Raw genomic sequence first — 17,418 nt, 5'->3', positions numbered from 1 at the left:
AGAGTAGCCTATCTAACTTTCAAAATATAGGTTTACATAAATCATCTTAATTATTATTAATTTCAACACCAAATTCTTTGTTTTGGGCTTCTTTAAGTGCCCGAAGATTCCATTTCACATCCTGTAAATCAATAATATCATTAAGGTTAGTCTCACAGTCAGTCCTTTGTTTGTCAGTTATATCCGAGTCAAGTTCTACCTCAGCAAGGTCAATCTCTTTTGCCAGAGACCTCGTCACAACCGAGATAGTCTTGAAGAAATCTGAAATTTGCTCGTGGTCGTCCTATACGCCGAGCACAGTCTAAATAGGGAAAATAGCAGTTTCATTCTCAATAGACAACTCATTGGCAAATATCATATCAATACCAGGGACAGATAAAACACCTACAACTGCCAGCCTAACCTCACCATCAAAATACTTAGTCTACATAAAATTTTTCTAGTGGGTAAGAGTTTACCGTTTTTGGAAACCCACCTAGAATAACAAAGTCACCATTCTTAAATGCAAAATCAGTGGGGACCGATCTCCGTAATATTAATGATTGAGCAGCCCCAGTATCTCTTAAAACCTTAACTTTATGTCAATGTCCTTATGTCCTCTGGGTGAAAATTGTTCTGTCCATGATATACCTTTCAAATTTTAGTCACTTAGGCTCCTGCTCAACGGGTTTTTCTGCTGCAAAAACGTTGAAAGGCTCCTGTTTTCTACCTAAATGTTTTCCTCTAGAGAAACATTTCGCTCCGACGTGACCTTGGCGGTTACACCAGAAACAAACTTTACCTGACTCCGGAGCCTCCCTACTACCATTTCCAATTCTACCACTACGTTGGCCATTAAAACTACCATTATTATCACTACTGTTATTATTACCACAATTATTATTATTGTTATTATAATATATATTATTATTATTGTCAGATCCGGCATTGTCACATTGAGTACGCCCATTATTGTTTCTGAAAACCAATCTCCATCCGTTATTTCGGGGAGAGAATGGTTTATTATTAATGTTATTACCCACACTCCAGATACTCTCCTGCTTATGAGCTAACGAGTACTCATCAGCAGCTATAGCTATTTACTGGAGTGAGTCAAGCTTTAACTCATTTAAATGTATTTTCAAATCCCTAGTTACCATTTGCTTAAATTCTTCTACCAAGATTATCTCCTTAACTTAGTCAAAATTGCCAATTTCCTTCGATTTGAGCCACTCCTCAAAGAACTGTTGCATGTGCAACTGTTGCAACCTCTACAAATGCTATATTTGTCTTTTGAGGACAAAAAGGTCGAACTGAGTATTAACTGATTTATTCTGTTGTTGTTGTTTCAGATTTAGCTGGCCTTGTGCCAGCCCGTAACTCTATGTTGATGATAAGTCTGTGAGATGGGATGGGTAGGTTAGATGAAAACTTTATTATGATGCATGGAAGTGATTTTGGTGGGGGTGATTTTGAAGTGAAGAGATTTAACAGGCAAGGTTGCAACCTCTTTGAATCCTAAGGTACCCATCAGATGAGGATAAAAGTATGGTAGCAGTGAGTGTTAGCTAGTGGGAGAGGCCAACAGATGGGGAAAAAGAAGAATTTGAGTAGTAGGCACAGGTAGTGATTTATTCATGTTGTTGTTGTTTTAGATTTAGCTGGCCTTGTGCCAGCACGGCCTCTTGCTCCTAGAGCAGCCCGTAACACTATGTTGATAATGAGTCTGTGAGATGGGTAGGTTATTCTGTTGTTTTAGATTTAGATGGCCTTGTGACAGCACGGGCTCTTGCTCCTACAGCAGTCCGTAATAGGTTATTCACCTGGGCTCAGGTATACATGACAGAGTGCGGACGGAAACGTAGTGCCCGACCTCCAGTTGCCGTGACCCGCACTCTGAGCAATTTGTGCTTGTTGACAGTCAAACAAATGGCAATTTTAAGAGACATAACATACATACAATGATAAAATATATATGGGCGGAAAGGCCAGGAAATTCTACATATGAATATTTACATGAGATTCTTGACATGTTAATAAGTGTGATGCATGAACGTGATTAATGCGAAATGAAGAGAGGTCTGACGTCTTTACAGTCTCTTTCTTGAAATTCCTGAACTTCTGTCGATAGGCCTCCGGCACTAAATCATAAGCTCTGAGAATAATTGTCTTAACCGTGTCATAATCACTAGACAAGTCCTCACTTAGGGTATTGTACACTTCCTGAGCCTTATTTTTAAGACGACACTGGACCATCATGTCCACATGTCCTTAGGCCAATTTAACCTATGCGCTATCCTCTCGAAGGAAAGCAAAAACTCTGGTACATCCTACTCGTTAAAAATAGGAACCAGTTTTAGAGCAGACATTAAATTAAACCCATCACCAACATTATTATTATTATTATTATTATTATTATTATTATTATTATTATTATTATTATTAAGCGTATGTAATTTTATTTCATGTTCTCACTCTTTCGCCCTCTCTTCGGCTTGAAGCCGCAAAGCCTTGAACTCCAATTCCTTAATTTTGGACTGCTCGCAAAGTATGCTGAGCCTTAACTCACTCACCTGAACATTATTCTCTTTACCTACTTCCTTGATATTATTATTGACATTGGCTTGTTCTTTCTCGGGAACAGTATTTTTTTTTTACATGGTTTCATAGTAAGCCTTGGGAACCTTCAAAACTTCCCTCAACAACTGACCCTTCCTAATTTCTGTAGGTAACCCTAAGTTAAAGAATTCAGCTAAGTACCATAATTCCTCCCTCTTCAAATCAAATATATTTTCCTCCCAGTTAGGTTTCCCAAAGAATTCAGCTACAGCTAAATCTACTTGACCTTCAGGGAGAGACATGACTAACTAATAATGGGAGAGAGAAAAACTAAAACAAAAACAATAAGCACCACACAGCGTAAACAAATAACAAACCTAACTCCCCCTTCCTCACTCTCCTTCCTTTTGAGGCAAACCGAAGAATGTTTACTCTGACAGACAGCAGGATCCTGATACACTGTCGTCAAATATGTAAGGAACCACAGATCTCATACGGTTCTCGGTATGTTCAGGTTCTTTTTCCTGATTATTAGCTCGTACCAGTGCGATACTCGGTAGGACACTGCCAGATAATAAACAATTCAGGGCAAAAAATCTCAAAAAGGAGGAAGTCAAGAACACGCTAGGCGAATTGACAAAACACATTTATTACAACAAGGAGACTCACCTTGAAAACTGGAACGAGGGAGGAAAAGGCACACACGCAAAACAATACACAAACAGAACCACCATCCGCCTACCTAACTTTGACTCATGATAAAGGCACAGCAATAAGTACAAGGTAGAAAAACAACAATTGCACTCGGCCATAAATTACGCTAACACACGATAGTAGGAGAATCAGAATAGTAAATATCCTTATAACTAATTAAACTGCAAGAGACCCATCGCACCGATCGCGGTCTCTTTCAAGCACACGTGTGTGTTCGTCATCCATCGGAGGGGACAAGGCAAAAACAAGAGCATCCCGTTTTCTCTCTCTCAAGGAACGCAACTTCTACCATACAATATTTCCGTCTGTTTCTCCCTAACCATTGTTGTCTCGATTTATGTACAATCACCACTACTTCCATTGCCATGCAAGCATTCTAATCATGTACTCATAATGTTCCACCGAATCTCCTGTATCAAACTGTATGTATGTTCCTGTTTGTGAAGACTCCAAACGTCTCGCCATTTCACATATATTATGCTACTGCATTTTATTCATTAATCTGTCTCGAATCTCATGCAATTGGCCATATGTGGAATTTCCTAGCCTTTCCATTGATATATGTTTTATCACTGTACATTTATTATGCCTCTCACAATCGCCAACTGTTTGTCTGCCGACAAACACAGATGTCCGAAACATTACCTCTGCTTTCCCCTGTCTGTGTGTAGATACTACTTTGTGGCTCGCACCAGCCAATAACTACTTCGAAGATTCTGTATATTCATTCAGTAAGGAACCACCAATAAACCAGTCAACACCCAGCCAGTATGTCACTCAATCCCGTCCTTACAAAACTATTAACAAATACAATTACAAAACATACTTTAAACTTATGCTAATCCATAACTGGATATATATATATATATATATATATATATATATATATATATATATATATATTTATATATATATATATATATATATATATATATATATATATATATATATATATATATATATATATATATATATATATATATATACTGTATATATGAATACACAAACAAGTCTGTAGATAAAATCGTCCCTTCACAAAAATAAGCAACTGAGTGCTACTGCAGTGGAGCATCATCCTCAAATCCAGTCCACACTCAGTAGCCTACGGTGTACACAGAGCGTCCAGAAGAGAAAAAGGTAAGAAAATTTTCTAAACACATCAAGTTGATCTTATGCGTTTCTTCGGCGCTGGGAGGGCCCGTAATGATCTCAGGATGTTAGCAGGCTGAAGGCGAGGGCAGACGAAAGGTGTTACACCACACGGGACACTCGGCGGGGCACAAGAGTAGTGCTTGGCTTAAGGGTAGGGGTGCCACCTACGACCAGAGTCAATAAATGTAGTTGCCGACATAGCCCACTGCTCATAGGGTGGCAAAGTAGTTTGCATCATCAGTAGGTGTCCCCAAACAAGCAGAAGGGGGTGTCAAGAGTGTCACAGACGTAAATCTGAAGTATCTGCCTTCAGAAGCAAAAGGTGCTAAAACATCCTCTAAAGTGAAACTGTTGTACACTGAAATTGGAGGCAACATCCAAAGACTCCACGTCACTTGTGGGTGGAGTCCGCAGCGGGCGGCAAACGGCCAGACCATCACCAACGAACATGAAAATAGAAACATTCTTACATGGGTGATGTAGCTATTAACACAAAACAACCATAGAGGGGAGATGAAAAAACCCAAGTCCAGCCTTCAAGAGTCAAATGACAAACAAAAACAAAATTAACAAAACTGGACATAAGTAATAATAAATGTACTTAATTTAAATAAACAGGTATGTAAGAAACGAATTTACGTTATATTTATAATATATATATATATATATATATTATATATATATATATATAATATATATATATATATATATATATATATATATATATATATATATATATATATATATATATATATATATATATATATATATATATATATATATATATATATATATATATATATATATATATATATATATATATATATATATATATATATATACCTCTAATATTCCGGAGCAACAGCTCGAAGAACAATCCAAGGCAGGTCAGGAAAGGCACTGTCCTTATGCATTTTATTATAATATGCCGACGTTTCACAACTCCTCATAGTTGCATTTTCTAGGCTGCAAACAGCGAACATGGCAATCAGTAGATTAAAATCAAAATCATAAATCAGAATTACAATTACAATAAAACGTTCAGAATAAAATGACTAAAACCTATCCTAAAAGAACAAGTAAAAGGCTGTGACAACCTACCAGAAGGAAGTCAAAAACAAACTACTGCACTCGCATTGAGTATTACAGAAGAGAGAGAGAGAAAAAATAAATAAATAAACATACAGACAGAGAAGAAACAACTTAACTAGACCATCAGGTAATAAACAGTTGTGTAGAGGATGTGTGGGAGTTCAATGGTGGTACAGTCAGTTTGATAATAATAGATTCAAGTATTGTTAAATCATTTGCTTTTTGTACCTGTCCTTTTACTGAAAAATCTTTATTTTCTATGAAAGTTTTACACATCTTCGAGTGATTCCTGATATTAGGCTGTTCAGGGCTGGACAATCTGCTCCCGGTTCTGAAGCTGACTCCTCTATGAGCATCGATGCGAAACCGCAACTGCCTCCTAGTACATCCGACATAGATCCCCTGACTACATCTGGGGCACTTGTACTTATATATAACGTTGGAGGAGTTATTCTTAGATTCCTGTCCCTCCAACCTTTGCCCCCTATTTTATCGTCGTTATGTGGATGACACATTCGTTCTTTTTAGACATGAATTTCAGTCTCACCTGTTTTTAGATTTTATTAATGCCCAGCACCCCAATATTAAGTTTACTATGGAGAAGGAAATATGCAAACCGCTCCCTTTCCTGGACCTACGTATTTCAAGGGACTCGGAGGGTTTCCATACCAGTATACTCGTATACAGAAAGAGCACCTTTACTGGGTTGGGTACTAATTTTTACAGTGCTTGTCATTTTAATTTTAAATTAAATGCTATTTTTACACTCCTCCACAGGGCCCTTACTCTGACATCGTCTTGGCAAGGCTTCCACAGCGAAATTGAGTTCCTGACAGGTTTTTTTTTTAGAAATAATTGTTTTCCTCTAAAACACTTTTGCAGAATTTTGAGAAAGTTGTTAGATATGAATTTTAGTGAGCCACGTGTCATTTATGATGTTCCCAAACTTGATATCTACGCTAAATTTCCCTTCTTGTTCAAAGATGAGTTTCGCAAAAAAGTTATAAAGAACATTAGCAAAGAATTCCCGTTTGTAAATATTAAACTTATTCAGAAAAACCCTTTAACGCTCGGGTCTCTTTTCAGATCTAAGGATAGACTGTGCCCGTCTCTAGCATCCAACATCATTTACAAATATACTTGTCCCAAGTGGGAGCTGGGAACCTACGTTGGTTGGATGTGAGACGGCTACTGAAAGTCCGTGTCTGTAGTCATCAGGGCGTCAGTTATAGGACGGGATGCAGATTGTCCAGGCCTGAATTATCAAATATAAGAAATCACTCTGCAATCTGCAAAACGCAAATTGATATGAAAAACTTCGAAATAATAGCTTCAGCCCAACACGAGGACGGGCTTACGACTTTAGAGTCAATTTTCATTAAAGCACTCGTTCCTCGTTAAATGCCCAGACGTCCTCAACACCTTTGTTTATTTTGTAATTTCTCTGCTGTTTTGGAGTAGTTTTACCTTTTTCTGTTTAGTCACTTTTTAGCCATGTACTGGGTAGGTTTGTTTTAAGCTATTTTAAGAAATGTATGCATTTTTTTTTATCTTTGCAATCTTATATAGTGACGTCCCTTTTTATTAAACAAAATTGTGTCGTTGCAGCCTTGAAAATGCAATGGATTATTGCGAAACGCCGTCGGCCACAATAAAAACTGTTGATTGTCCGTGTGCCTCTCCATCTGCCCTTGGTCTCCGTATATATATATATATATATATATATATATATATATATATATATATATATATATATATATATATATATATATATATATATATGTGTGTGTGTGTGTGTGTGTGTGTGTGTGTGGCTGCTATGGACAAAGTATACACTATACTATAGTACACTGCAGTGTACCAAATGTAGCATACGGTGTTACATTTGGTGTTCAAGATAAGGAAATACGCCTGGAGTAGGAGGTTTTTGATGCACGAAATATCATGACAAGAAATAGGGAAAAGAAAGTGAGAACCAAGTGGTAAAAGGGCAGGTTACAAGGGGTAGAACACTTCCGTTATCTAGCAGATACACTGGACCGTGGAACAAGGATTAAAAGAGCGGAAAGAATTAGAATAGCTGCATTATGGATGAAATAGAAAGAGACAGTTAGACTTCTGGTAAATAAAGTGATCTGTTAGGAGTGAGAAAAAATTGAAGATGGGTACATGAAGCGGTAACCACTCTACAGTAGGCACAAGCAACATGAGCGTGGGCAAAGGAAAGGGAATAGGTTTGGAGAAAATGTTACAACAAAATCCGAAGAATATAGGTCGAGATGGTTTGATCTATGAGTTGGGATGAGGAACAGTTTGATGGAAGAGCAGTAGATACGAAATGACAGAACAAAGACCTTAAGGCCCAATAAAACAAGGAAAACGGCAAGGATTGAGGGAATTCATTTCGTGTCTAACCCCACCAATGGAAAAGCTGATGTTTAAAGACTCATGCTGATGATGAAGAGCATGATGGTGATGAGTCTTTTTGATGGAAATGAAGCATGCGTTTGAGGTAGATGGGAGAGTGAGTGACAGGTTTTGTGCCAAAATAGGCTTGAGACAAGTCTGTGTTATGTCTCTTTGTCTACTTAATATCTTAATGGAAGGATTGATGCGGGGAATCGGGGAAATGCACTTAAATGTAGATTCAAAGTATTAGGATAATAAAATGAGCTATAAATAGAGTTTGGAATGGTTGATTGCCCATGATACAACGCTGATCAGGTACGGTGAAGAGAAACTTTTCAGAGACTAGTCAAAGAGTCTGGAAGCGTTCGCACGTAGAGAAAACCGAATGTAAACGTGAACAAGAAAGAAGTAATGTGGGTAAATAGAATCAAGAAGATGGAAGAATGAAAGAGGTTCCTTAGCATATATATTTTGGAATAAATATAACAAATGATGGTAGTAGGAAACAAAGTGTGATTCACAGAACAGGTGAAGTTAAAAAAGGCAGCAAGATGTCTGCAAAACACTGTGAAGCGAATTGAAGCGAGCTTCTTAAGAAAGCTTAGGAGGTCATCATGAAGGAAATTCTTAGCCAATCGAAGTGAAATTGGATATTGAATGGAAATATGAGATAAGGCTCAGCTGGTGGAACTAACTACGCGTGTATTGCATATGGCTTAAGGAAAATAACTGAAAGGGTGATAAATTGGGGGATATATACAGTAGATGTGGAAGAAAGGTTAATGAAAGTGGAAGAATGGATCAGTGTTTTCGAATGTTTTGGTCATGTGCATAATGTGAAAGGACTAGTGCGATAGACCGGCGAAGTGTCTAAGTCAGAAGTGTTAAGAAGAAGGAGGAGAGGAAAACTTACAAAGCACTGCCAATGGTGTGAAAGGCATTAATGTCCAGGAAGAGTACATGAGTGACTACAACATAGAGGTGAAAGGCACAGAGTGTGTGTGTGTGTGTTTGTGTGTGTGTATAGGGGTTCGATGGATTGCTGATGAGCCTTCTGTTTGCTAAGCAGCTAATTCACTGATAGTTTTGCGCGTGGGAGTTCAGCTGCAATTCAGATATTAAAGTACGATTGTGCTAGCGAGCGTTGTGTTGTGTTGTCTTTGGAACTCCACTCCCTTATTAAGTTAAGTATATCTTAGTTTAACCAGACCACTGAGCTGATTAACAGCTCTCCTAGAAAGGGCTGGCCCGAAGGATCAGATTTATTTTACGTGACTAAGAACCAACTGGTTACCTAGCAACGGGACCTAGAGCTTATTGTGGGATCCGAACCACATTATGACGAGAAATGAATTTCTATCACCAGAAATAAATTCCTCTAATTCTTCATTAGCCGGGTAGGGGAGTCGAACGCTGGGCCAACAGCGTGCCAGGCGACAGCTCTATCCACCCCTCCAACGAAGAACTAAAAGGAAAATACACACACACACAAATACATATATAAATATTTATATTGTATATATACATACACACAAAAATATATGTATATGTATATATGTGTGTGTGTATGTATATGTTAACACAAGCCAGCTTCTTTGGCTTTTACCTGTAGATGGTAACCAGCGTTTTTGACAGTGCTACAGCTACTTCCATTATCATCATCACTGACTTCATTAATATTGTTGTCATGAGACTCATTAGCAATACAATGCCAACATCCTGATTTCATGTGTCAAAAGTACAGCATCTCTATCATGCATGGTTACCGTGATAATGAAGGCCACTGTCAACAATAATACAACAATGAAGACCATTGCCAAAGATAACGTCATAATGAATACCGTAGTATTATGAATAGGGCCACTCTCGTAATTATGAAGTAACTGCTGCATTCTTGATTATCACTGGAGCTAGTGCTATCCGAATGTTCACCATGCCTGCGCTATTATTTTGCAATTATATTTCACTAACATAACTACCCATATTCTGACTCATCTCGCTGTCATAGCTACTATTGAGTTCTGAAGAGGAGTTCATGACCCTTGCGCGCAACTGTTTACTGGGAGACGGGATCGCATCTATGGCTGGCGCTGGACCGCGCGTCCTTGACTGAAAATGGGACACTCCAGTGAATCAGGTTCTACGTGATGGCATACTGGCTTCAACTCGCATAACAAAATAACAAGTAAAAAATGCGCCGAAGTTTCTTTGGCGCAATCGAGTTTTCTGTACAGCCTCTACAGCGTATAATCAAGACCACCGAAAATAAATCTATCTTCCAGTGGTCTCGGTATGACGCTGTATGAGACACGGCCCATGAAACTTTAACCACAGCCTGGTGGTGGCCTATCCTACATAGTTGCCAGAAGCACGATTATGGCTAACTTTAACCTTAAATAAAATAAAAACTACTGAGGCTAGAGGGCTGCAATTTGGTATGTTTGATCATGACTGTAGGGTAGATGATCAACATACTGTACCACTTTGCAGTTTTTAAGGTCCGAGGGTGGACAGAAAAAGTGCGGACAGAAAAAAGTGCTGACGGACAAACAAAGCTGGGACAATAGTTTTCTTTTACAGAAAAAAAAATGGTAGCGAAAACGTATTTTCCAAGTGACCGATGTAAACCTGGACAATAGCAAGAAACGGAAGAGATCGGAAGGAAATAGACTAATATGCCTAATTAGGCCCGCACCCAGAGTTTTTTTTTATGGGGGGGGTCGTTTTTCCAAAAACTGGACCTTTTCTTCTATATATATCATTGCATATATAGGTCAATACAAGATGAAATACTTGAAAATTCCACATTTCGGCAGTCTTGCTGCAGTGTCGTCAAATTTCTCCGACCAGATTATCGTACCACGGCTTTAAAATTATCGTTTCCCTACTAAAATCTACAAATATAGTGGTCTATATCAAACTCCTACTATCACTCATGTATTTGCTACTATTAAAAGAATGATGTTAATGTTTAATAGCAAAATTTATAAAAGAAGACTTGCCAAAAAACAAAAGATTGTTATTTATTACTTTATAAGCACAGTTCAATGAAAAGGATAATCGCAGAAAATATGGACTTACAGAAATTTTCGGGGGGTTGTTCGACATCCCCCGCCCCCCCCGCCTCGGTACAGGCCTGTTAATATGAAGCCTCAAGAAATTTTGATAGATATACTTTACGCACAGTCCAAAAATGGAAAACGAGCTGACAACTCTTAAACTGGCGCCATAAACCAGAAAGCTGCGGGAGACTAGAGCCGTAGTAACCATTAGGAAAGGAAAGGGGGAGTTAGTAGTCACTGCCTCTAAGCCTCAGGTCCTCTGCTCTCTTAGTCTCAGTGTCTCTCTTAACTCAGGAGTCAAGACTTCACATCGCCAGTCGTTGTTGGGCTGTGGACGAGTGGCCGTCTGCCACAGTTCTTCTTCACACTCGTTCACTGCGCCCCTTCCTCTTCTTTCAGTTTCTGGACAAGTGTTTCGTATATACAAACAGATCGAGAGAGGAAGAACTTCTCGTGGTTATTTAAAACTGGTGATTTCATGACGCATTTTTATGATAGAGGTTTTTGAAGTGTGTGCTGGAAATTTTGATTAGGGCAGTTATGTACTGGATATATATGATGATGTATGCTGTCTGCATTATTGCTATGAGAAAGGAATTAAAGATGAGTTGTTTTGTTAAGGAGTGACGACGTTACATAAACCCTAAATGATGAAGTACATCAACAGACCGACGTTTAAGCGGAATTATTACAGCCGGTGATTATAAAATAATCTCAAGTGTCGTAATGAAACACATAGGCCCATACAAATAGGAATATGATTACGGTTGTGGTCATTGCGTCAGGATATGGCAAGGTTTTGATAATATGAAGAACCCTTAGCCGAAGGCGATTTCAGCAGGAATGATTTCAGTTGGTGGTGACAAAATGCGATGCCAGGAAAGGATTGAAATTAAATCATGAAACAGATTGTTTAATATCTAAGACGATGGAAGGCTAATTGGGATGTGATTAAGAAATAAAATTTTGGAAAAGGAAAAAGATGAATATTAATTCTTTATTGGTTAAGGATACCTAGACCGATATAGGCAATAGCGAAATGTGAAAGATCTTGAAAAAGGTGAATATTTTAAGGTTAAGTGCTCAGTGAGGTATTTTAAGTTTTATTTAAAACAGTAAAACGTGACTTGCTAATAAGCGTCTTAAGGGAGAGACGGCGTGACCTTAACGATAGGTCGCACTTGTGCGTCATGGGCGTTTGTCGGCTTGTTGGCGGAGGAGGAGGGAGGTTGGACGCACCGCTACTGAAGGCTGGAAAAGAGAAAGACGAAGAGCGAAGGACCCCTTCGGCGGGTGGCCCAAAGGGCGGTCCTTTCAGGTACTGACAATTCTCATGACCCGCCACTTTCGCTATCCGGCCCCCCTGGCCACCACACTTATGCTGGTGGTGATGGTGGGTGTTGCCTCCGGAGTGGCCAAGCCAGCTCCTTCGTCAGGAAGAGAAGGGCCAGGACCTGAGCAGACGGACTTTCCGTACGCAGCTTCCTCAACGGACAACGAAACAGACGATTACTATTACTACTACGACTATGAGTACGGGAACGAGGGCAGCTCGGTGGCTCTCAACCTGAGCAAGTACCTTCTTCCGGAGGAGGAAGATTCGCGGGCTCCCCACGTGCCCAGATACATGTTGGAACTGTACGAGGACCAGACGTCCCAGAAACGCTCTCTTCGGCGTCATTCCGAACATGACCTTATCCGTAGCTTCATTGCTTCCAGTACAGGTGGGTGGGTGGGGCTATGTTTTTACTGAAGTTATTATACCGATGCTGATGTATGCTATTATTATTGGTAAAATAATAATATTACCTGTAGCCTACTCGGGAAGTTTCATTGCCTACACGTGCAGGTTGGTCTTCCTGTTCTTATTATCATACGGGACTGTTTGTATTATCATTAATGTTACTGATATGATTTTAATGGCTACGGTAGTTTCCTAGGTATTGTTATTATTATTATTGGTAAAATTGTGAGTGGCAAATTTGTCGTTTATGGGTCCATCTTATTTTTTTTTTTTTTTTGTATTAATAATAGAATGTGCAAGAATAGCCGAACTGATATTGTGTTAGTGTAGTTTTTCTATTGCATCAACAGCACAGTACAGTAGCTGTGTTGTCTTTAAATTTGGTAAGCCTGTTATCCTCATTACGTGGTACAATCACGTACTCATTTAAAAGGTAAAATGCATAATTTGTGTGTAAATTTGTTTTAATGTTAATTCCAGAATGAAATTTCATGTTTTCCTACGACTTGGAAAACTCGCAATGTGAAAGACAGAGGCCTGTTACTAGGTGGCACGGATACTTCAAAGTGTAGGCTATCTGGCAATGGAAAACTGCCGCTTTTACTATTGTTAAGTTGACTGAATTGAATATAGAATTTAGGCCGAAGGCCAAGCTTTGGGACCTACTAGGTCATTCAGCGCTGAAACAGAAATTGACAGTAAAAGTCTGAAAGGTGTAACAGGAGGAAAACCTCGCAGTTGCACTATGAATCAATTGTTAGGAGAGGGTGGAAAGTAAGGTGGAAGATAGAGAATATGAAAGGAGGTACAGTTGAACGAATGAAAGGGGTTGCACCTAGGGGCCGAAGGCACGATGCAAAGAACCTTAGTAATGCCTGCAGTGCACCGCATGAGGTGCCCTGACGGCACTAACCCCCTACGGGGTTAAGTATTTACAGCAAACTCCAAATTAGGTTGACGGAACATGATTCCAATTATTCGCTAGAAACTATACACATAGAAAGTGAGAACTTCAGCGCAAACTTAGGCACGGGTTGGACTACATGTACTGTACGTAGCAGTTTTCTGTTTCTCAAGCCTTTGAGGTTCATCGTCTTCACCATCCTCAGTATATCTTCATCATCATCAGTATATCTCCACCATCCTCAGTATATCTCCACCATCCTCAATATATCTTCACCCTCCTCAATATATCTTCACCAGCATCAGTATATCTTCACCATCGTCAATATGTACTGTCTTGGTTTATTTCTAAAGGTCCAAATCATTCGCTCTTTTCAGGTGAGGTCCTTTTATTTTCTTAGATTTTCCTCTGGGTCCATATTGCTTTTAGACAACTGGATCATTTCTGTGGTGTCAACATCTTTTTAGCTCTTGGGCAACTTCTTGAAGTCGCCACTTTCCATTCATTTTTTTAAAAAGAGATTTTGAAGTCTCCCTTGTTCATCATCGGTGACAGTTTTGTTATCCATGCCGTCCACTCGCAGCAGAGTTTAAGCAAAACGGCAACAAGATGTCAGAATTCGTGCTGTCGTGGCAATCTCTTTACCCAGATGGAATATTTCATTCCAGTCTGAAGTACCCTCAGGCCTATTACCTACCATAGGAAAGAACAGAATTAAATAAATGCCTTACTTTTCCTTTGGGAACTAAATCAGTAGCAATCCGGAACACTGTCTAAAGCTGCAACAAAAGCAAGATATTTTACTATTATCATTATAAGTATATTGATGATAATTATACAAGTTATGGTTAAAATAATAATAATAATAATAATAATAATAATAATAATAATAATAATAATAATAATAATAATAATAATAATAATAATAATAATAGCAAGGATTGTATCTGGGGACATCAGGATGGAGTTTGGAATAGAAAAATGGGCCTTGGTCAACATAAAAAAAGGCACAGTAACAGGGACTAAAGGGATAAAGCTACCAGACGGGAATAGCATCAAACACATAGATGAGACAGGATACAAATACCTGGGAATAACAGGAGAGGATATAAAACACCAAGAGATGAAGGACACGATCAGGAAAGAATATATGCAGAGACTTAAGGCGATACTCAAGTCAAAACTCAACGCCGGAAACATGACGAAAGCCATAAACACATGGGCAGTACCAGTAAGCAGATACAGCGCAGGAGTAGTGGAATGGACGAAGGCTGAACTCCGCAACATAGACCAGAAAACTAGCAAACACATGACAATGCACAAAGCACTACACCCAAGAGCAAATGCAGACCGACTATACATAACACGAAAGGAAGGGGTGAAGGGCTACTAACCATAGAAAACTGCGTCAACATCGAGAGCAGAGCATTGGGGCAATATCTGAAAACCAGTGAAGATGAGTGGCTAAGGAGTGTATGGGAAGAAGGACTGATGAAAGTAGACGAAGACCCAGAAGCATACAGAGACATAAGAATGAAAAACAGAACAGAGGAATGGCACAACAAATCAATGCACGGACAGTACATGAGATAGACGAAAGAACTGGCCAGCGATGAAACATGGCAATGGCTACAGAGGGGAGAACTCAAGAATGAAACAGAAGGAATGCTAACAGCGGCACAAGATCAGGCCCTAAGAACCAGATATGTCCAAAGAACAATAGATGGAAATAACATCTCACCCATATGCAGGAAGTGCAATATGAAAGATGAGATCATAAACCACATAGCAAGCGAATGTCCAGCGCGTGCGCAGAACCAGTACAAAAAGAGGCATGATTCAGTCGCAAAAGCCCTCCACTGGGGCCTGTGCAAGAAACACCAGCTAGTTTACGGTAATAAGCGGTACGAACGCTAACCTGAGGGAGTGATAGAAAACGATCAGGCAAAGGTCCTCTGGGACTATGGCATCAGGACAGACAGGGTGATACGTGCCAGTAGACCAGACGTGGCGATGATAGACAAAATCAAGAAGAAAGTATCACTCAATGATGTCGCAGTACCATGGGACACCAGGGTAGATGAGAAAGAAACTGATAAATATCAAGACCTGAAAATCGGAATAAGAAGGGTATGGAAAATGCCAGTGGAAATTGTACCCATAATCATAAGAACACTAGGTACGATCCCAAGATCCCTGAAAAGGAATCTGGAAAAACTAGATGCCGAAGTAGCTTCAGGACTCGTGCAGAAAAGTGTGCTACTAGAAACAGCGCTCATAGTGGGAAAAGTGATGGACTCCTGATGAGGCAGGATGCGCGACCCGGAACACCGCACAGTAAAAACCACCCAGTCGAATAGGATGGCTGTGATAGACGCCCCCCACAAAAAAAAAATATCATTATTATTATTATTATTATTATTATTATTATTATTATTATTATTGTGCGTTGTCTTGGCGTGATAGCCCTACGTAGGTCGAAACAACGATTTTTTTTTTTATTTTAGCGCCGCATGCATGACATCTGATTGTCTCTGTAATGATTCAAGATTTGACGATGAAAAGGATATTGTAGAGCCACTGATGAGGAGGTTGTGCATTGCGGTAAGCTAGATTTGCTTTTATGATGGATTTTTCAATGTTGGTTTCCTAAGCAATGGTTTTTGTATAAGAGGACAAAGTTTTCTCTCTCTCTCTCTCAACAGTCTTTTTGAAGATCAGATAAGCAGATCGTATGTTATTTTGTATGTGTGTATTTTCATCCTCGCCCGGTGACTTTTCCGACATAATTGTGACTCAGTGTCCCTCCCATCGGACTCCCAGGCTCTGTTGCGACTTTTATGAATAGACGGCCTTTGGTATCCATTATTGGTGTCCTGTTGAAGAACAATCCAGAACCGATGTTGTGTGGAACAGACAACTGCTAATTATCAATTGGTCGATTTTCTATCGTGCTTTTTGCATGGCTTTTTATTATGGGGCTGTGTACTGTGTATCTCTGTTCATTAGTCATTGAAATAGTCACCGTATACGAAGTTTTTGTTCGTGTGTCTGTTGGTTTATTAACTTACTCTTACATTCATTCATTTGTTTATACTATTCACTTGTTCATTTATGTGTATATTTGCTTGTGTAATTATTTATATCATTAGTTATCAAGTTTTTGTTTACTTATTTACTTTTCTCTGATAACAGATACATTCATATACACACCCATAAATATATATATATATATATATATATATATATATATAAATATATATATATATATATATATATATATATATATATATATAATATATATATATTCATACATACATACATACAAACACACACACACACACACACACATATATATATATATATATATATATATATATATATATATATATATATATATATATATATATATATATATATATATATATATATATATATATATATATATATATATATATGTATCATTTTCTGGATGCGATGATCACTACCAACCCTAAAATCCGAAATGCAATTCAAGTGAAGAAACTCCTACTGGAATAGGCTCATCCTCGCCTTTGTAGTTCATGTGTCTTCATATCGAGTTCAAGGCTTTGTAGTGACAAACGTGTCGGAAAAGTGGAGAATATAAGAAGTTAAGTCATTGAGGCAAATATATATATAGTATATATATAGATATATATATGTATATATATATATATATATATATATATATATATGTATATATATAGATATATGTATATATATTTGTATATATATATATATATATATATATATATATATATATATATATATATATATATATA

The 17,418-nt window shown here is 38.4% G+C and overlaps 1 protein-coding gene across 1 annotated transcript in view; it reads left to right on the top strand.

Annotated features, from left to right (window-relative positions):
* The first annotated feature begins 11,169 nt into the window (after positions 1-11,169).
* LOC136831341 (bone morphogenetic protein 10-like) overlaps positions 11,170-17,418 on the top strand; it is a 212,561-nt gene continuing 206,312 nt past the window's right edge. The window contains exon 1 of the mRNA XM_067091637.1: positions 11,170-12,691. Coding sequence (XP_066947738.1) covers positions 12,301-12,691 — 391 coding nt within the window. The 5' untranslated portion in view covers positions 11,170-12,300. The remainder of the gene's footprint in view (positions 12,692-17,418) is intronic.

Source organism: Macrobrachium rosenbergii, chromosome 48, assembly GCF_040412425.1.
Source record: "Macrobrachium rosenbergii isolate ZJJX-2024 chromosome 48, ASM4041242v1, whole genome shotgun sequence".
Lineage (NCBI taxonomy): Eukaryota > Metazoa > Arthropoda > Malacostraca > Decapoda > Palaemonidae > Macrobrachium > Macrobrachium rosenbergii.
Note: the sequence above shows the minus strand (reverse complement) of the source record. Positions and strands in the feature narration are given on the sequence as shown.